This window comes from Eulemur rufifrons, chromosome 21 (assembly GCF_041146395.1).
Source record: "Eulemur rufifrons isolate Redbay chromosome 21, OSU_ERuf_1, whole genome shotgun sequence".
NCBI lineage: Eukaryota > Metazoa > Chordata > Mammalia > Primates > Lemuridae > Eulemur > Eulemur rufifrons.
Genome location: NC_091003.1, coordinates 22934584 through 22957005, shown reverse-complemented (window position 1 = coordinate 22957005; position 22422 = coordinate 22934584). Strand labels below are relative to the sequence as shown.

General features: G+C 50.7%; 1 gene segment (V, D, J or C); it reads left to right on the top strand.

Moving 5' to 3' along the window:
• The first annotated feature begins 5365 nt into the window (after positions 1 to 5365).
• On the top strand, positions 5366 to 19258 carry LOC138401623 (immunoglobulin lambda variable 4-69-like). The segment is given in 3 exon segments: positions 5366 to 5411; positions 12723 to 13025; positions 19131 to 19258. Coding segments are annotated over 3 exon segments (477 nt in total).
• The last annotated feature ends 3164 nt before the right edge of the window (positions 19259 to 22422 follow it).

Sequence of the window (22422 nt, the reverse complement as noted above, 5' to 3'; positions counted from 1 at the left end):
GGAAAATTATGTTTAGAATAGAAACAAATTGTACTCTATCTAAAAGAAGACACTAATAAGAAATGTAAGACACAGATAATCAGAAAAGAGAAAATTTAGAAAGACAAAGCTGACCTCATAAAATTAAGAAATGTTTCACACTATGAACAAGTAAATGTTATGGCTACCCACCTGTTAATGTTTTACCAAATTGAGTCAGTTCCAACATTCTAAAATCATTGTGTGACTTTTGAAATGTTTTCTGAGTTGCTGAATTTTACACATATCACTGAGCCAATTCCCGAAACGTTGTCCTTCCATCCCACTCCCCTGCACAGCCTGTCCCCGCCGTTCAAATCGGCTCAATGTTCCAGCGTCTGTGGTGCCTACAATGATGGCACATGAGGGTCATTTAGGTTTTTATAGAATATAGAAAATTATGGGGGCTGGTACCTAAAACAGTTATATATGCACATGATTGCACCCCTCATAGTCCAGGGCTCCTCCTGGGAGTGAGAAACCCCAGTAATCACTCACAGTGTGTTGGGGGTCACTCCACCAGGGACTCAGCCCATGGCTGTGTGACCAGAGACAGTGACTGGGAGCTGCAGAGACCAGCTGGGCTCTCAGGGCTCTGGGCCATGGGGAGGTGTGTGCCTGTGACCAGCCGGGGGCGCTGGGGGACTGCCCTGTGATCCCTACACAGCTGCTCAGTGACGACCATTCACTCACTACCATGAGCCTGGGCTTTGGGGCTGGGCCCTGTGCTCACTGATGGGGACTCAGCAGCTGTGTCCTCTCTGGCCTGGCACAGTCCCCTGAGCAGGGCCCTATGTGTGGTCTCAGCAGGTGCTTCCTGCCAGGGCTCCCCCAAGGGGCAAAGCAAAGCTGCCTCCTCCTCAGTGTGCAGGGAGAGCTGAGCTCCAGCCCAGGGCTCAGGGAGGGGCTGGGCGGTCCCTGGATGGAAACACATTTGCATGAGCAGCCCCTCCTCTGCAGAGGGTGGGCACAAAAGGAGGCCTGGGGCAGCCCAGCCCCACTGTGGGGACCAGGGCCGGTGTCCACCATGGCCTGGGCTCCTCTCCTCCTCGTGCTCCTCTTTCACTGCACAGGTAGGGACAGGCCTTGTAAACTGAGTCTCAGTTTCCATCCTGTGTCAGCCCCTTTGTCTAAGACCCATGAAGAACTTCACCCTGGATTCGGCCTCAGCACCCACGAGTGTCTCTCTTTGCAGGTTCCCTGTCCCAGCCTGTGCTGACCCAGCTGCCCTCCCTCTCTGCATCTCCTGGAGCATCAGCCAGACTCACCTGCACCCTGAGCAGTGGCTTCAGTGTTGGTAGTTATTGGATAAACTGGCACCAGCAGAAGCCAGGGAGCCCTCCCCGGTACCTGCTGTACTACTACTCAGACTCAAATAAGCACCAGGGCTCCGGGGTCCCCAGCCGCTTCTCTGGCTCCAAAGACGCCTCGGCCAATGCGGGGATTCTGCACATCTCTGGGCTGCAGCCTGAGGACGAGGCTGACTATTACTGTAGTACAGGGGATGGCAGCTCTAACACTTACACAGTGCTCCAGTCACATGGGGAAATGAGACCAAAACCTCACTGCACTGTCCTGACCTGGTGCAGTGACCCCTGCTGGTGGCTGTGGCCAAATCTGGCTCAAGGGATGACTTCTGTTGTCACATCTTCAACCAACACTTAATTTTCTTCAAATCAGTACGTCTTTAAATGTTGTAAACTTTTATTCAGTTCTCCTTTTAGATTGCTAATATATTCATATTCTGTTCATGCTCTAAGGCAAAAAATTGTTTGATTAGAGGTTAAAATAATAACTCTCATTAGAGACATTGGAAGAGACAAAATGAGTTTGATTCTGACCACACCCTGTTCCGTGTCTAGGAGGGACTCAGATGCTTCTGGTTTAAACGCTTCAGTCTGGGTTTTGTGATACAATAGCAACATCCAGAAATAATTTTTATTCTATATACTAGCGATGAATTCCCAAACATTATTTTGAAAATCAATATTTAGAATATTATAGCATCAACATGATAAATTAAAGATAAATGTGAGAAAACCGAAAGTTTTGTACACTGGAAACTACAAAACATTGGAAAGGAAAGGAATAAAAATTAAATAAATAAATAGCTATTATTAGTTTGTTATTTGAATAACACAATTATGAAAACCACAATGTTTTTAAGATAATAATTCTTCCCTAATCGAACAATCTGTTTTTGGTGCCACAGCCCTCCTGGTAGAAAAACCAACCAGCCAACCAATCGACCAACAAAAAGCAAATCAACCCAAAATGTTATTTTTAAAAAAACATTACCAAATATACCTTAGGAATAGATAACGAAAAGTGTACATCATGGCCAGAGGGAGTTTATTGGAAGGATGTTTCACTATGCAAAGATCAATCAAGTCAATCCACCATATATTCAGGCTCAGAAAGAGCAAGCAGATGACCTTATCAATCAATACAGAAGAATAACTTGACAAAACTCAATGCCCATTCATGATAAAATTATTCTTCAGATATGGAGGAATGGAGAGGAACATTCTCAACATGATAATCAACCTTCATTACTCCTACAGCTCACATCAGACATGAAGATGAAATACTGACAACATTTCCCTGGAGGTAGGAAAGGAAGCGAGCAGGTGCACTCTGAGCACTGCAGAACAACCAGGGCCAGAAAGTTCAGCCAGCACCGTCAGTCACGCAAGATAATTAAAAGGCAAACATACTATAAAGAATAAAATGCACCTGCCCCTATTCTCAGGTGGTGGGATGGTCTACATATACAATACATAGGAATCTACAAGTGTATATTTTTAAAATACTGAGACTGATATTAATAAATAATCTCATCTAGGCAACTGGATACAAGATCACTTAGACTTTTGTATATGGGCAGTGAACAAGAGGAAACAGAAATTACAATATCATTTACATTCACTCAAAAGTATAATACATTTTCAATTTTTTTTTAGCTTTAACAAAAGATAACTTAAAATGTATCATAGACTTAAATATAAAACTTAACCTAGAGAATAACATAGGAGAAAATCTTCAGCATCTAGGAAAGGTCTCACCGTTCTCATGCAAGAAACCAAGAACACAATCCATAAGATGTAAAAAAATCAATAATTGGATGTCATCAGAAAGAAAACTTTTGGTCTGTGAAACACCCTGGTAAGATAACAAAAACATTATATGCAGGCTGGGAGAAAATAGTTTAAATGACTTATCTAACAAAGGACTCATAGTTGGAACATACAATGAATTTTTAAAACTCAACATTAAAAAATAAGAAACCAATTAGAAAACAATTAAAAGACATGAACATATATTTCATGAATAGAATATACAAGTGATAAGCATATAAAAAGATGCTCAACCAAACTAATCATTGGAGAAATGCAAATTAAGATTAAGATGAGATATCAGTATACCTGGATTGGAACAGCTGGGAAACAGTATTGAAGTCTAGTGAGGATAAGGAGAAAATGGGTCCATGAAGCATTGCTGCTCAAAGTGTACGACTGTAAAGTCACTATGGTAAATATTAATAGCATGTATGTATTGACATGGTCAAAGGCATGAACAGATATGTCAGTGAATGCACACCCACATACATATATCACATACTCACTGCATCACCTTTTAATTTAATTGCATTTCTGGGAAATTTTGCTAGAGAGAGACAAATGTATATGCCTGCAAAACTTGTACCTGACTGTTCGTGGCAGCTCTGTTTGCCATAGTACATAACTGGGAACGACCGAAATGCCCCTCAGTGGACCGACGGCAAAGCAGTCAGGGGTCCACCCATATCCCACGGTGCCACTCAACGATAAAAGTGGTGCAGACTCGTGAAGCTCACGGCAGCGTCTGTAGATCCCAGTCCCCGTACACACAAGTGTCCCACGGAGCACGGACCGTCAGCATGTGGACACAACGTGAAAAGCCTACAATATCATGCTTATGGGAAACATGGTCTTGCCTGTTTTCACATGATATTTCTCAAATGTTAATTGTTCTTATCTGCCATTGTTTCATCGCATACTCTTTTCAAAATAAAAAGAAAGACAAAGCAGATAATTATCGTGAGTAAAGCTGCAAGAGTCTCCATGAGAGAAAATCCTTCTTTCGCAGAGATGGGCAGCAGCCCCTGACCTTTGGCAGCCCTGGCATTTGGCATTTGGGCCAAGGTGGCATTGTCCCATGTAGCCCCAAGAGCTCTGGGTTCAGTCTCCCTCTGTCCCCACCCTCCTGAGAGCTGTCCCCCTTACCCTGGGTCTTATGACTGAATTATTCCTCCTGACCCTGGGATTCCTCTTCCACCTGACCAAATGCCTGGGCCTCCTTCATCAGGAACTGCCAGGGTGCCCTAGGCCTGCTGGGGAGGGGAGGCAGTTTCTTCTGTTTCCTTCTGGACAGGGGCTCCTTCCCAGGGACCCTAAGGGACCCAACCCACCTGTGAGTCCCTGGGAACTCACAAGACGGAGAAGTCATGGGGAGGGGGAAAGAGCTCTGGGGGCTGCACCTGGGAGCAGAGGGTGTGGGCGCCCCAGCAGCCAGCACAGGGCACAGTGACCTGTGGGATTGCCGTTCCCTCAACATGCTGTGCTCTCTCATGTCTGAGTGTTTGCCCACTTTGCTAATTTCCTATGATTCCTGAACCGTTTCTAGGAATGCTGGGTAAGGACTGGCCTTACAGCAGGGCCCCACTCTCCACTCACACCCAGGGCACAGTCTCCTCCTTCCCTGGTCCCCACGGAAGGAGCTGCTCAGGCCTTTGTCCCCAGAGCCCTCTGCGTCCTCCCCTCACTGCAGCCTCCTCACCCTGCAGGTCGTCATCTTTCCCACACGGCATCTCCTAGTAGTCCAGGTGTCCTCCCTGCAAGGTTATTTGTCACCATCGGTTACTCGGGATGCACCGGGGTGTGGCCCATGAACGCTGCGGACTGACAGTGGCCAGGCTCTCAGGTGACTCCACTCACAGGATTCCCACTGAGAGACTGCAGTCCGCACAGTGAGCTGAGGGTGATCCCAGGGTCTGCACAGGGGCACCCACAGCTGCCCACCCACCAAACTCCACACGGTGGAGCAATGGGGCCTCCACTCACCGACGAGGACTCAGCAGCTCACCCCCTGGGTGTGGCCCCAGCACCGGCCTCCTTTTAGGTCTTGCCTCTAGCCTTGCCATTCCGGGAGCCCTCAGAGCCTGAACAAATGCATGAAGAAGGGTGAGGATAGTCAGTGAGGGTAACACATTTGCATCCATAACCCCTCCTCTGTGAGGCCAATGGAGGGATAAGAGAAGCCTAGAGCAGCCACTCCAGCACTGAAACTCAGGAGGACTCTGTCCACCATGGCCTGGGCCCCTCTCCTTCTCCTGGTCCTCTCCCACTTCTCAGGTAGGAACAGGACTCACACATCCAGGGTCAGCCCCACAAGCTTGACTGGTCCCCTTGGCCCAGATTTCCCTGCAGCTTCATGCTGGCAGGTGCCCCAGCACCCATGAACGTCTGTGTTTGCAGGTTCCCTGTCCCAGCCTGTGCTGACCCAGCTGCCTTCCCTCTCTGCATCTCCTGGAGCATCGGCCACACTCACCTGCACCCTGAGCAGTGGCTTCAGTGTCGGTAGCTACACCATACGCTGGTACCAGCAGAAGCCAGGGAGCCCTCCCCGGTACCTCCTGAGATACTACTCAGACTCGAGTAAGCACCAGGGCTCCGGGGTCCCCAGCCGCTTCTCTGGCTCCAAAGATGCCTCGGCCAATGCAGGGATTCTGCACATCTTTGGGCTGCAGCCTGAGGACGAGGCTCACTTTTACTGTAATATATGGGATGACAGCTCTAACACTGACACAGTGCTCCAGTCACATGGGAAAATGAGACAAAAACCTCTCCCTATTGTCCTGGTCTGGTAGAGTCTCCTCTTGCCGGAGGCTCTGCCAAAGTCTTGCTCAGGCATGACTTTATCTGTGAGCACGTGATTATCCTCAGCATAGTAGTTCTGACAATGTCACATTCTTTTATATGGTTCAACTTTTAGACTGATCCTTCATTCATATCTTTTCACCCTACTAATATTTCTATGGGCAGAAATCCCTTCTCAGAGCTGAAACTCAGTGGAGACTCAGGAGGGGCCAAAGAGGTTGATTTCAGCCACACCCAGCTCAGGGCCCAGGAGGGTCTCAGAGATGAGGGGCCAAAGAGGTTGATTCCAGCCACACCCAGCTCAGGGCCCAGGAGGGTCTCAGAGATGCTTCCAGCCTGAGAGCCTCAATGTGGCCAAGGGTATCTGCTGCCACCCAGCAGGAAGGAGTTCTATTCACTGCACGAGCAATGAAACACCACAAATTTCTAAATAAAAAACAATACAATGTACAATGATATCAATATGAAATACTTAATGGTAAATTTGAGAAAATTGAAAGTACTTAAACTGAAAATTATGAAACATTGCAAAAAAATGAAAGGGAATTTAAATTCATTGGTAGGTATACTTTTTCTATAGTTGAAAAAACACATTGTGGTTAATATAATTATTCTTCCCAAATTCATCTAAAGATTCACTGTAAGATCTTTGGGTGAAATATGTTTGCATTGAATGAGGCAGTAGAAAATCTCAGGAAAAAAACGAAAATATTAAATAAATGCAATGATGAAGCAAACGAAGGCCTTGGGCCAGTCGTGCTCAATGCCCTGTCACCTGGCTGTGTCTGAGGTTCGGGACGGCCAGGAAGGCGCTTTGGAGTCCCGGAGCCACATTTCACTTGGGGTGATGGAGGTGAGTCCGGGGAGGACAGTGACAGTCAGGGCAGAAGCCCGGCCCAGGCGCAGGACACGCTGCTCTGAGGCTGATGGGCAGAGTGTGGGTGCAGCAGGCCTGGGGCTGGGAGCTGCTGGCCTGAGACTGTGCTGTCACCTGCAGTGTGCACCTGGGGGACAATGTTCTGATTGTCCCTCACTGCACGTGGAAGACCCGGTTATATGTTACTGGTTGGAAGATAATATGGACTGAGAAGGCTCTTTAGAGGAGAGGTCGGCAGTGTGATTTCAGGGTCCCTGGTTGCATATTACAAGCTTAGAAATGGAAACTGCATCCATCATTGCTGCACAGAGAGTCCGGAGTCCTTTCTAACATAAGCAAGGATCACTTCCAACAGCGGCCGTGGCCTGTCCCCGAAAGAGTGAGCATGTGTCCTCCAACACGTGGCACTATTGGCCTGGTCTCGTGGGGTTCTCAATAGTGGACAACGGTGAATAATGGGGACATCCTGCATGTGTGGTTCCATGACTGTGCCCTCCCAGAGTCTGTCCAGGGCCCCAGGACACAGCTTTCCTGCCCTCTACCACTTATGACAGATTGTTTCTTGGAGAGGACCCACAAAGGGCCAGAAATAGCAAAACACAAAGGGAATGCGTGTGTGTGTGTGTGTGTGTGTGTGTGTGTGTGTTCCCCACAGAAACAAAGAGAGAGAGAATGAGGGGGATTTGCAAGTGTGCAGGTCTGTAAGCACCTGTGTGGGGGTGTGAGAGCGAGTGTGGGTCTGTGTGTGAGAGCGAGTCAGAGAGAGAGAGAAAATTAGTGTGACTGTCCTCATGGGAGGACAGAGACTTAGAACGAGGGAGGGCTGAGTCTGACACCCATGGTGTCCTGACGGCAGGAGATTTCAGAGAGGGCTTCTCCCCTCCGGCTCTGTCCCCATCACTCCCCCTGCCTTTGCTCCAGGGACTCTGTCTCCTCTTCCTGTCCCAGAAGGCAACTGCTCCAGGCCCTAGATTCCACCCCACAGATACCTTGCTTAGCTCTGCCTATTTATACTTTATTGATCAGAAGTGATCAAGGGATGGGTGTGGGACTCGGGCACAAGCCCACACTGAGCCTCCACCCTGTTTGTGCCCAGCATGGCACAGTGCTGTGCTCCCTTGGGCCTGGCTGTGGGGACCAAGGTGGCCCACATGGACAAAGGCTTTGGATGTGACTGTCCTTGGGGGACAGCCAATTTCAGACAGTGAGAGCGATGCTGGGCCAGACGTGTGCAGGTGCGCGATGGTCTGTGCTGCATGGCAGGCTCAGGCTCAGTGACAGCGACTGCAGTGACGGGGACCGAAGCCCTGGAGAGCGGAGTGGTGAGAAAAGGCAGCTTTTGGAGGAGGAGCCGTGGCCGAGGTCAGAAGGACCAGAAGCAGAGCACAGGCCTCACACTGCCATGGGTGTTTATGAGACAAAAAACACTTGACAACTCACTTAAATGGGTGATGTTTCTTGTCTTAGCTGACGCTCAGAGGTCTTGTCCTCAAGACAAGAACAACTTTCCTGGCACTGAGACAAGACAAACCCAATAACTGTTTTCCTCTCTTGTTTCCATGCATCCTCTGTCTGCCTTCCTTCACCTGCATGATGTCTGCAACGAGCACCGGCATGTTCTAGACCTCATGATGTGTTGGCTTCTCCATTCCCATTTGCCAGAGAGAACTAACAAAAGAGCTGGGGATTTGACCATCTCCTCTAAAGTCCTGGGAGAGAAGAACTCAGTGCAGGAGAAGAAGAAGCTGCTTCATGGATTCCAGCAGGGCCAGCACCGCCGCGGCCCCGGCAGGATGCTCCCTGCACGCTGAGCAGGGCGGTGCCCTGTGGCCTCCGCAGGGACGAAAGGGGGACATGTGTAGAGTCAAATGTCCTGAGACTTTACCCTATAAGGGGAGATGGATCTAATTTTCAACATTTCTTAATGAAAGAGAATTTACAAATAGGGGATATGCTAATCAATATCATTTTTGTATTACTAAATTACGTTTTGAGGAAATATTAGTGTTTTTCCTTAGTCTCATTGCTAAGGTGCTATGAGTTCACACAGCTGGGCATAATCTGGAAGGGGAGTTAGTAGGACCTGCAGGCTGGTCCTCGGGGTGAGGTGGCAACTTGGAGTTAGTGTACTTGGAACCCTTGCCCATGTGGCAAGGGCAAAAGACAGGAGGGAATGTCTGCAATTTCTGGGTGCTGAGGTGATAAAAGCCAGCCAGAGGCTCCCTTGAGGGTCCTGCAGGGTCACAGCACAGGGAGAGGGAAATGTGTAGAGTATGCACAGTTATGTTGAAGTCAGAATCACCAGCACTGCCAGCAACAGCGATAGTTTCAACAGTTTTCATAATTAATACATGTGGACATGTACACCATGTAGCGATATTGATTATCAAAAAAGGTAGGGATTGTGTAAACTTTTTAAATATTCTCTGTTGTAGGGAAATTCAACAAAGTATTCAATTAATGTGGGCCCTAAGGAGACAAGGTTGCAATTGGCAATATCTAAGGTCGCTGCTGAAATAGTGGGATGTAAAAGTAAACAGCTAGTGAGTGTGAAATGATTCGGTGGAAACGCTTGATTCATGAAAAATCAAAAGGGAGAAAGGAGGAATTAAGCAACAAGCCCAGGTGAAGGAAGAGAAAGGTAGACACAGACACAGGATCAGTAATTGCACTAAATGTAAATTCATGGGTGTGTGAGATAAAAATAGAGTCCATTACAACAAAGACACACATGTGTCCCTGTCCCTTCTGCCCCATAGGGGAGTTTAAAGATGAAGTGTTTTTTCATATTCCATGATGTTCACATCAAATCATGCAAACAGAGCACATTTTTTTTAAATTTCTGGTTTTGCGACACATGATGTCCTACTTTGCCGTATGTGGAGTTGGGAGGAGTCTCTTACTTTGATGAAGACGCTGTTTCTCCTCTGAACGGGCAGTTCCACTGAAGCTCCCGCTGGTTACGGGCAGTTACTTAGAGCGAAGGAGGGTGGCCAGCCCAGCCTGGCAGGCCACTCTGTGTGTCACACCCGCAGCCCTGGTCCCCACACTGCTGCTACTAGACACTGTTTATAGGACTATGCCAGCGGGAAACCCCTGTCCCTTCCCACTCCCAGCCACGGGCTCTGAGATTTCCCAGGGGTCTCACTGCTGGAGGGAGGAGGACTCTCTAGTCACCCACAAGGTAGACGTGGTGTCATTTCACCTGTGCAGGCAACAAAATGTTTGCAGGGCTGGAGTTAGGTCTGGGGAAAATTAGACCATTAGGGCAGGATGTTCAGACCTCACACAGCTCATCCTTCACCCCTGAAGTTTCCAGAGAAGAAATGCAGGAGGCAGGTCACTAAGGGTGTGGGGAGCTGATTTGGTGACAGACATCACTTCAGATCAAAAGTGTATTTCCCCTTCCTCAAGTCATAAGCAGCACTGGGACACATTTGACCACCTTCAAAGGCAAAGATTCGGGATGAGAGAGACGTGAGGCTCCAGGACCATTTCAGCAGGTGGAAAGCAGACTGCAGGGGACCCATTTCCAGGATGATTTGACTGACGCCAAAATCTGAAACTAAATGCTTACAAAGGACAATGTGTCCCGTTTCTTCTTCGAATGGCAAAATGAAAATTAATACAGAAAACCAATGAACCAAAAGCAGTTACTATTTCAGAACTATTGACAAAAACTCTAAAGAGTCTCATAATATAATATCCAAAATGTCTTGAATACAATAAAAAATCAGTAGTCATATCAAGATCTAGGAAAATTACAGCTTGAGTGAGGAAAAGACAATGCACAGACACAGACACTGAGGTGATCTGGGTGATGAAATTATGTGGCTCAGGTACTGAAGTCAGCAACCGTACAATTCCCTCGATGACCTATTTCTAATATTCTTGAAGTAAGTGAGAATGGAGAAAATTTGAGAAAAAATTACAAGTCATAAAAAAACTAAACATAAATTATAAGACAAAAAAATTTTAAGTTAAATTTTAAAAAAGTCTCTTTGGACAGACTCAAGAACAAGTGAGAATGAACCTGAAATTCCGGCATTGGACAAGAGGTTTAATACAATACGAGAAAGTAGAAGCCATAGTTATCACAGCCCAGCAGGGGGCGCTGTGGATCTTTCCAGAGCTGAGCCTGAAACATACTCAAATGGTTCAAATTTCAGGGTCCCTGGGCCTGTGCTCACTGGCCTGAGTTAGAGGTGACAGCAGCTGCTTCCTCCCAAGGGGCAAACTCAGAGCTGACATCAGCCCAACTGTCCCTGACAAGAGAGTTGCCCCCTGAGCCAAGGACACACAGTCCCATGGTAGTGGTGAAGGGCTCATATTTGCCTAAAGCATGACGCAAACACACCCTTCTCCCAGGGAGCTGAAGAGGAGACACAGGAACCAGCCCAGAGACCAGAAACAGCTGTGGGTGTAGAGGATTTTTGGCAAGGCCACACCATGGCCTGGACTCCTCTCCCTCCTCACTCTCTTCCCAGATACAAAGAGGTTTCAGAGAGCAGCCTTTGAAGGGGTCCCCTGTCCTAACACATGTGTGGGATTCGGGTTCCAGGGTTCTGTTCTCAGTCTCTGGTGACTCAGGGGCAACACACCCCAAACCTCCCTCGACCTGACCCCCCTCTGCTCCTGCCCAATGTCCCCACTGGCTTCTCCTCCAGTCGCTTCTATAGTGTGGACCGTCCTCACCCTCCCCTTCCCGTCTCTGATTCACAACTTCCACTCTCAACCCTCGGGTCTGTCTCCCTCGTTCCAATTCCCTTCTCTCCTGTGAGCTCCTCAACTAATTACTGAAGTATTTGTATGAGAAAAGCCCTGGAATTTTAAAATAATTTTTCTTCTGGATTTTTACTCACATTGTCTATTTCTCTTGAACTTCTCTCATCCTGCACTTCAGAAGAAGCCCCCAGTGACCTGATTCCCTTTTCTCATCACTCAAGGGCCTTCCTCTTCTCCTCCCGGGGTCTGTGCTCATTCCTCAGGGAACCCAGTGAGTCACCAAGCCTACTCACTTACCCTCCAGACACTCCCACTCTGTCCCTGTGTGTGACCTCCTGAGGAATCACGTGGGGAGGGAGAAATCTGCTGCATGAGCAGCCTGGGAAATGGCTTCATGGCTGAACTGTCCTTGTTCTCTGCAAATGCACATTTTGTTTCATGCACAGTTTGTATAGGAGACCCCGCTCCCCTTTTAATATAGGCAGAGTTGTGTGTCCTGTTCCCCCTGAGAAGGCTGAAATAGAACAGTTCAAGACCGAGACAAGGTAGGAGCTGCAATGAGGAGGGGACTCGCTCTGCCCTTGTGCAGGGAGAGGGCAGTGGTCAAGTCCCTGGTGAGGACAGACACCTTTGTTAGGACCCCCTGGCATCTGGTCCCAGGCACACGTCACCTGGTCCTGGGCAGCAGGGGACGCTGTGGGCCTGTCACTGAGGGCTCTGTGGGGCTCAGCTGGGAAATCAGAAACTTGACCTTGGTCTCTGCTCAGAGCTCATTGGTGCCAGCAGGGGGGTCCTCTCTGGGCCCCTGCGGAGACTTGCACCAGGCCCAGCCCAGGGACCCCTCCAAGTAATGACACCCTGTCACTGGGGCTGCACACAGGCCCAGGGCGGGCTTGGTGGGCAGGGGAGGAGCAGCACATTTGCATGCAGGGCCCCCTCCCTCCTCTGGGGCTGGAGGGTGGATAAGAGACACCTGCAGCCTGGCAGCCTCAGCACAGCTCTGGGGTGTCTGCACCATGGCCTGGGCCCCACTCCTCCTCCTCACCCTCCTCCTCCACTGCACAGGTCAGGACGGTCCTCAGCATCCTGATCTCCAGCTCACTGACGCCACCTCCCAGACCCATGCCACACTGTCCTTCCCTCTTGTCCTTCCTCCAGGACATAACGTGTGTCTGTGTTTCCAGGGTCCCTGTCCCAGCCTGTGCTGACTCAGCCACCCTCTGCATCTGCCTCCCTGGGAGCCTCGGTCAAGCTCACCTGCACCCTGAGCAGTGGACACAGCGGCTACACCATTGCGTGGCATCAGCAGCAGCCGGGGAAGGCCCCTCGGTACCTGATGTATGTTAAGAGTGATGGAAGCCACAGCAAGGGGGACGGGATCCCCGATCGCTTCTCGGGCTCCAGCTCCGGGGTTAACCGCTACTTAACCATCTCCAACATCCAGTCTGAGGACGAGGCTGACTATTACTGTCAGACCTGGGACGGTGGTAATAATCACAGTGACACAGGCAGATGAGGAAGTGGGACAAAAACCTCAGCCTGCTCAGGGTTTTGTTCTGTGAAGATTTTCAAATTTTAAAATATGTTAAACGTATACAAACTTGAAAGCACTTTGTGGTTTCAAATATTTCTACTCTTAATTTCCCTTCAATGTTTCTGAAGTCTCAGGAAAAGTAAAAATGAAAATAAAAATCCTGATGACACTGAAATGTTGCCTCCTTAGCCATGTGGAGCTTTTTTTTTTTTTTTTTTTTTCTTGAAAGGGGCAAATGATCTCTTTTTAGTTTATATCCTGCTCAGGGGATGGGGACCAACCCAGAATGGGGACAGTCCCCTACAGCATGGACTCTGCTCTTCCAGGGATCAGAGCGGAGACCTCCCCCTCCCTCAACAGTCACGTGTGCTCAGGGCTGTCCAGGGCCCCCGGTGTCACAGGGACCAGGAAGTGAGATGCAAAATGCTGCCTGAGGACACAGGTCAGGGAGGGGTTCCAGGCACAGAGCTGGCCTGGCTCCCTTGCTGCTGCTGGAACCTGCAGCTGTCAGGTCTAGGTAGAGGGTAACTGTGGAGGCAACTGTGTCCCTGAGACCAGCAAAGCTCCCAGTGGGAGGTGACAGGGGGAGGGCGGACCCCACCACTGCTGGGAAATGCTGAGCCTGCTCCAGGGGAGTCGGGGGAAGTAGGTGCCATGAATGTGACTTTCCCCCAGCTCATCCCTCTCAGGACCACGGGGACCCCACGGGTGGGTTTTCCTGAGGCCACGGGCACTGACTTGTGTCCTCTCCTCTCCTGCCCCACTGGGGCTTCTCAATGGTCCAGGCTGTGTTGTGGGATCTGAAGGACACCAGGGAGCAGAAACTCACCAAGATATGCAGGTGTCATCCCCCCTGCAGCTTGTGATGTGCCCAGGTCCCAACGTCACTTTCTACTACATAGGGAGCTGCAGAGACATTGGGGGCGACCATGGAAACTGGCATCGAGGGTTCCAGAAAGAAAGCCAGAGTTTGTGACCTAGGACAGGATTGATGGACTCTCAGGGGTCCCAGCCTGATTCTCTGTGTTAACACAGCACCTTGACACCCCTGGGCTCCAGGCTTAGGGACAGGTTAATCATCATTGTCATAGCTGAATATAACCAGATGCCACCAGGCGCTCCCAACCATGGGAGAGTGAGGCAAGGATCTGCCCTCCATGCCACCATCAAATCCATCTCTCCCCTGTCCCTGCCTGTGACCAACACCTGCTCAGGTCTGATGTCACCTCTGCTCCCAGAAGGTCTGATGCTCTTAACTTGGCTAATCTTTAAGATGTCATTGGCAATAGCACCTTCTCTGACTGGCATCCAAGCACGAAGGGAATATTTCTCTCCAGAGGCCATAAGAGCACCCATATGTGTGGTGGGGGCCTCTTGGGGAGCAGACGGTGCTAGACACAGAAGCCCGGGATCCCTCTGTTTGGTCCCTTAGATGTAACCTGCACCTGGCTGAGGCTTTGGGAATCATTCCCTGAGCTCTGAAGCCTTAGGGAAGCTGGGTCCTCTGTATCCTCAGAGGGTGTCCCCAGGGAGCCCCGGGATTCGCAGGTGCAGGAGGAGACCTCCCTGTAAGGAGATGGCTCTGGGACCCAGCACCGCCTCCCTTCCCGACTTTAATCCCATGAGCCTTATTCTTTCCCCTCTCTGGGTCTTTGGTCGGGATGAGGCTGGAATGCACCTCAGTTCCTTGGGGACTAGAGCAATAAAAAGCATAGCCTGCAGAAAGCTGTCACCTGGTCTAGCAGCATCTGCCAAGAGCCACCAGGAGAGCTGCTCTCTGCTCCCTGCTCCTTCCTGCATCTTGATATTGTTCCTGGACCTGGGCTCTTCTGCGTCATCCAGGTCCCCAATTTGTCCATGCTCCATGGGTGACCAGGGGCTGTGGGGTGGGAGGAGCAATTGTCTAACAGGGAGGGAGTTTCTGTTTGGGAATATGAAAAACACTTCCAATAGTGTTTGCAGGCAAAATCGCCATCTCCACATCTACTCCTCAGGAACTGGATGTGACAGTGCAGTCTGACGCTTAAGGACATGCAGGTCAGCATTCTGAGAGGCCTGTCTCTGGCTTGGCCTAGGGCAGGTGTAAACGGGAAGCCAGAGCTAAACTCAGTCTTGGGCGGCCCAGGCCCAGCTGTCCTGTCCAGGGCTGAGCTGTCTGCAGTGTGAGTTTCCTGCAGAGACACCTTGAGGGAGGCTGAGATCTAGGATTATGCAGAAAAGCAAACTGCAGTGAGCAGGGGCTGGTCTGCAGAGGAGGTCGGAGGACAGGCGGGGGGCCTCCTGTGGTAACAGGGGTGCACAAGAAAGAAGACACTGTCCTTTGTGACCCTAAGAAGGAGGACACATGGGGCCTAGAGCCATTAAAAAGAAGAGTCCTGGCAGGACCTGGGCCCTGTTGCTGAAGTGGGCCTGGGCCTGTCCCTGAGTGTCCCTGGAGAAGATCACATGGCATCCATGTTCTGTGTGCTCTGTCCATGGCTCCCTGTCCCACCTGCTGTCCCACCCAGAGGCTCTGAGGTGTGCAGGTCACACCCTTCCCAGTGATCTCCCTCCCAGCACCAGCTCCCAGGAGCAGGTCACACCCAGCCCTGAGTGGGGCTTGCACAGCCCAGTGGAGAAGCACAGATGCTAAAAGGCCATGTTCGCCCTGTGTGTGGGTGGGTGAGGAGTGGGCCTTGGGGAGCAGAGCTCAGAGGTGCTCCCCACGCCTGGACATCTCCTCTCCCCTCCTCCCTCCCTCTGCTCACTGAGGCTCAGCCCAGGTGAGGACTCAGGGCTGCCTGAGGGCCCTGCACAGCCCAGGGCCTCCATCCCAGCACTGTCCCCACACTCTGCAGGGCTGTCTCTGAGATGGCTGGAGCATTTGCTCCCCATGCCCACAGTGTGACTAGAGGATGCTGGTCCCCACGTACAAGGCGCTGATCACCGCTCAGTGCCCAGAGAGGAGGGAGAAGGCTCAGGACCCAGGAGGCTCCCGCCAAAGGGTTCAGTGGCCTCCTCTCCCTCAAAGTCACACTCAGTGTCTGCCCCACTGTGCAGTTTATGTCTGGGATTGGCAGATATTGAGTATTTATATTCCTCTTTTCATTCTGCAACGCAGGTCAGCAAGACGCTGAGAGGAAGAGGGGGTCCCAGAGGGAGCGGCTGGGCCCAAGGACAGCTCGTGGCCATCTGGGGAGCAGGCTCTGCTCTGCCTGGGAGGAGGAAGAGGCAGCAGCTCCTGGTGCCCTGGAGGGAGGTGCTCCCTGTCCCCACGGGGCTTCCTGCTCTGTGTCCCCAGAGGCGGCCCCTCAGGGAGGCTGGGCTCCCAGGACTGTCCTGTAAACCGCACAGGAGGCTGGGCAGGGGGAGGAGGCCATGTGCAGACCTGAGACTAAGGTGTGTTGGGGCAAGGACACTGCTCAGCTCCATCCTTTGGGGGAGGAAAAGTGCACAGTGGAGCAGACAGGACACATGGGTGTGTCTGGGCCCTGGGCAGCAGGGGGCGCTGTGGCCTGTCCCTGAGACCTGTGCTGTGGGTCCCAGCTGGGAGCCTCACCTGGCCCTGGTCTGGAGCCCTCTGTCCCCTGCTCACTGGGCCAGCAGCTGTGTCCTCACTGGTCCCTGGGAAGCCACAGAACAGCCCTGCCCAGACCCACCCCTTCCAGGGTCAGCTTTCCAGGCATGGGTCAGGGACAGGGCTCAGGGTGGGGCTGTGACAGCCCAGGGGGTGACTGGATGCATGAAGTGTCTCTCTCTACCCCTGGACAGCCAGCGGGGATTAGAAGGGCTTGGGCCAGGTGTCAGGCTCGGGATGAAAGGACCAGGGATCCCGGGTGTGTCTCTGTCCACTGACCCACCCCCTCACTCTGTCTGTCCCAAAGTTCAGGGTCCTGGACCCAGTCCGTGCTGATGTGACCGTCGGCAGCACCCAGCGTGTGGGGCAGGCGGCTCCCGTTTCCTTCCCTAGAAGCAGCAGCGGTGCTGGCTGTGGGCATCTATTGATTTCATGTGATTTTATTCTGGTACCAGCAGCTCCCAGGCTGTGGTGACTCAAAAACACATTTGTCAACAACTCCCTGCCCAGCAGGAGCTGGCCGTGCTCCGATGGCCCATTTGGGTAGAGTCGGTGGGGTTCAGTGACCAGCCAAACCTTCACCCCCAACCAGCATCAACAAGGCCGGGCAAGGCAGTGCTGGTGTGAGCTGGTTATCTCCAATCCCCCGTGTGAGGTTGGCAGGGCCCCGTGCAGACCTGAACTTGAACCCCCATCCCCAGCCATGAGATGAATGACGTGGGACCAGGCACAGCCAGTCAGCACCCCAGGATCCCACCCTGATCCCTGACTTGGGGGATCTCAACAGCCAGTGAGGAGCGGAGCTTTGACTCCCCCCTGGTGATGAGAACGCTGGACAGAAGGATGGGACAGGGTCACCGGCGCTCCAGCTGTCCCCTCCCCTGCCTGGTGTCTGTGAGGCACAGCAGACTCCAGTGGGCAGCTAATTTCCCAGCCCCTCTTGAAGGGGACTCGTCTGCACAAGTCACTGCTCCCCTCTCCCCAGGAAGGTGTGAGCAGCCCTGGGCCAGCGAGAGTCAGGGCCCCGCTCTGCTGGGCAGTGGGGAGCTGAGCCGCGACCCCGGGCCCTTGTGCTTCGCCTGGGCAGGAGGGTCCCCTGACAACAGAGGGTTAAATAGGAGCCAGAGTCTCCTAATAGAACACAACAGTGTTTGGGGCACAAAAACTGTCACTTGTCTTGTCAGGAACCAGAAAAATGACAACTTAAATGAAAGATGAAATCGACACACGTGAACACTGCGATATTAACAGCTCAGACGCTGAAATGATGTCACAGAGGTTTGTAAAGCAATGACTATAAAATCCCTTCCATGAGTAACTACGACCACTCTTTAAACAGAGAGGAGAAAACGTAAGAAAATTAAGATACATAAACTCAAAACAAGCACAAATTAAAGAACTGACGAATACAATGGATGGAATTTTAAAAAGAAATTTCAGGAGCGACTCAAGAGCCGGTAACATCTGAGAATCCGTCACTGGGGAAGGTTTTCCCACCACGTGAGAATAAAGTGAACATGAGGGCGTGAGGGACTGACGAGCTAGGGACCCGGTTTGACCCGGGGAAAATCAAAGTGGACAATGCGGGACAAATACCTGCACATCACCCTGCACACGCGCACACTCACACACACACACACACACACACTCGCCAGGCTGGTGCACATGTAATACTTCCACAAGTTTTCTACTCAGCCACAAACTTTTGCTTTTTTTTTTGTGGCTTTAGCAATTGGAATTATCTTTTCTGCTGAGCTTTTTTCTTTTTATGTCAAAATGATATACACTGCATATTCTTTTTGGTGAGAAATTGTTAGAATGTTGTCAGTTTTAAGAAGATTGACAGCACTCCTCATTCAGTACAAACACTATTTTCTCCTAGCCTCGTGTATTGAAGCGTCATTCCTAATGGCACTCATAGATCAGGGTCATATGAGACTTGAGCAGTGGGCAGAGCAGTGGGGAGACAGGGCTGGCCCTGGGACACTCTGGTCACCATGTCACACGATGGTGTGTCTGGGTCTGGACACCAGGGGACACTTGGGGCCTGCTCCTGAGAGGTATGGGGTGATCAGAGCTGGGACAAGCCACCTGCCCTGCCTGGTGCCCTCTACTCAGGGCACAGCTGTGACCTCCCCACCCCCTGGGACCACACAGCCCTGCCCCCACCCACCCCTGACACCCTGAGGCACAGGGGCCTGACCAGGGCCCAGGGTGGGGGCAGAAAGCTGGGGCTCATTTGCATGGAGGGAGCCTCCCCTCTCAGGGTATGAAGAGGGGAAGGACAGACCTGGGGAAGCTGCTTCAGCTGCGGGCACAGAAGGCAGCACTCGGGACAGTCTCCACCATGGCCTGGGCCCCTCTCCTCCTCACCCTCCTGGCTCACTGCACAGGTGACCTGAGTTAGGGCAGGGGAAGGGCCCTGGGATGACCCTGGGGCCCTGCTGTGTCCTCTTGTCCCCAGACCCAAAATCACCCTGTCTGTGTCTCTCCTTCTTCCAGGGTCCTGGGCCCAGTCTGTGCTGACTCAGCCGCCCTCGGTGTCTGGAGCCCCGGGACAGAGGGTCACCATCTCCTCCACGGGAAGCAGCAGCAACATCGGGGATGGGTATGGTGTGAACTGGCACTAGCAGCTCCCAGGAATGGCCCCCAAACTCCTCATCTATGGTAATAGCGATAGAGCCTCGGGGGTCCCTGCCCGGTTCTCTGGCTCCAAGTCTGGCAGCTCGGCCTCCCTGACCATCACGGGGCTCCAGGCTGAGGACGAGGCTGATTATTACTGTTCATCCTGGGATGACAGCCTGAGTGGTCCCACAGTGCTGCAGACACAGGGGGAACTGAGACAAAAACCTGCCCCTGCTTTCTTGTGATCACTGTCATGACTGCCTGTGACAAACACCAGGGGAGAGATCGACAGTGGCCAACCCCTGGGCATTCACATCTGAAGATCCAACTCTCAGAGCACAGACCTGCTTTAAATGGTCAGGGACCTTCCAAAGCCAGTGACCTTGCCTGCTTTCATATTGTTTTATAAAACGTCTTTGTTAAGATATATTATAATGTATATGTCATAAATTCCACCCATTTAAATATACACTTCAAATTTTCTTTAGTATTTACTGAGTTGTGCAACCATCACTGTAACATGAATTTAGAATATTTTCATCACCTATAAATAAGCAGTTATTAGTCTAATAACTAGTATTACTATAACTTTGGCTTGTAAATCTAGTTTTTGTTTTCTACATAACTTAGGAGATTAATGCATGAAAATGTTCCTTAGGCTAATTTTCATACATGAAATTTATCAAGGTGTAATTGAGTACCTCATTCATTTTTATTGCCAAAAAGCATTCCATGGTATGTATGCACTCAGGTTGTTAAACCATTTATGAGTTGTTGGCCATTTAGTTTGCTTAAGTCTTTTGATTTTATGAGTAATGCTGCTATAAACATTGGAATTTCCAATGTTTCAAATTTCCCTGTGGACTTATATGTGTATTTTTGTCGGGTAGATTGCTAGGAGTGGAATTACAGGGTGATATGATTACTGTTTTTGAGGAAATATCTGAGTGCTCTCCAAAGGGGTTGCACCAGTTTACATTTCCATGAATAATATATAAGAGTTCTAATTTCTCCACATTCTCATCAACATTTGTCATAACCCGTCATTTTGTTTATAGCCACTCCAGTGGGTCTGCAGAGTTCTATCTCTCTAGACTTGACTGCATTTCCCTAGTGGCTGGTGGTGTTGGGGATCTATGCAAACGCCATCCTGCTTCCAGTCACACAGGAGCAATGAAGGTCTCAGGCCCTTCATGAGTCACTGACTTCAGGCCACTTGGGACTGAGGCCGTGTTGAGTCCCACACTCAGCCTGCTCCCCTCCATGAAGCAGAACATGTTTGTTCAAGAGCAGAGCTCCTCCCACAGACAGTGGAATGGGCAGAGTGAGGTGAAACCTCCATCCCAGGCCCAGACGATAAAGCATCTTGCAGACTCCACCTACGCTGGGCTCTGCAGCTTCAGGGCTCCAGGCCTGTTCTAGAGCCTGCTCCTGAGCATGCCCCTCTGTCACTCTCCACGGGGGACACACAGCAGATCCAGTGAGTGTCCCCTGAGGCCTCAGCAGGGGATGTTCCACTGGGAACCAGGACTTGGATGGGGACGTGACTGCAGAAACTTCTCTCTGTGCTCACACGGTGCCAGCGTCAGTGGCCAAACAGCCCATCAGCATCTAGACACCCTCATGACAGACAATGCAATCACTATTCTATGAAAAAATAAAAGAATAAAATGAGACTTAAGTAAGTGTAGAGGTGGACTACATCGATGGGAAGGATTGAGTTAATCCCAGGTCGACCTACCAGACCTGAATGGAAAGATCTCTCTGGGTACCTTGAGCAGAGAGGCCTAAGGGAATCAGAGGATCCTGGACATAATTATTTACCATTTGTGTGCAAATTTGCATCTGGGATGCAGTGAGGAAGGGATGGTGTCTGCATTCATCTGTCCAGGCATCAGTGTTCCTGCAGACACATTAAAATGTCACACTGACCTACCTAGTAAACTATAAAAAATATGAGTAAGAAAATAAAGATAAGGAAAATTATGTCTGGAATACAAACACATTGCATCCTCTCTAAAACAAAATACTAACCAGAAATATAAGACACAGATAATGAAAAAAGTAGAAACTTAAGAAGAAAAAGCTCACTTCAAAAACTTAAGAACTGTGTTAGACTATGAAAAGTAAACGTTATTTCTACACAACTACTAGTTTTTCACGAATCATATCTACTCAGTATCCTCATTGTGGGAGTTTTGAAATGTTTTCTGAGTTGCTGAATTTTAACCACATCACTGAGCAAATTCCTGGAAAGTTGTCCTTCCATCCCATTCCCCTGCACAGCCTGTCCCTGCCATTTCTATCGGCTCAATGTTCCAGCATCTGTGGTGCCTACAATGATGGCACATGAGGGACATTTAGGTTTTTAAAGAATGTAGAAAATGCTGGGGGACTGGTACCTAAAAACGTTATATGTGGACATGATTGCACCCCTCATAGTCCAGGGCTCCTTCTGGGAGTGAGAAACCCCAGTGATCACTCAGTGTGTTGGGGTCACTCCACCAGGGACTCAGCCCATGGCTGTGTGACCAGAGACAGTGACTGGGGAGCTGCAGAGGCCAGTTGGGCTCTCAGGTCGCTGGGCCATGGGGAGGTGTGTGCCTGTGACCAGCAGGGGGCGATGGGGGACTGCCCTGTGGTCACTACATAGCTGCTCTCTGAGGACCATTCACTCACTACCATGAGCCTGGGATTTGGGGCTGGGCCCTGTGCTCACTGATGGGGACTCAGCAGCTGTGTCCTCTCTGGCCTGGCACAGTCCCCTGAGCAGGGCCCTTTGTGTGGTCTCAGCAGCTGCTTCCTCCCAGGGCTCCCCCAAGGGGCAAAGCAAAGCTGCCTCCTCCTCAGTGTGCAGGGAGAGCTGAGCTCCAGCCCAGGGCTCAGGGAGGGGCTGGGCAATCCCTGGATGGAAACACATTTGCATGAGCAGCCCCTCCTCTGCAGAGGGTGGGCACAAAAGGAGGCCTGGGGCAGCCCAGCCCCACTGTGGGGACCAGAGGCTGTGTCCACCATGGCCTGGGCTCCTCTCCTCCTCGTGCTCCTCTCTCACTGCACAGGTAGGGACAGGCCTTATGTGGTATGAACAGCCCCTACCCTGACTCTGGATCATCTGCCAAAGATCCCTGAGAAATTTTATCCTGGATACTGCCTTAGTAAGCACTGGTAT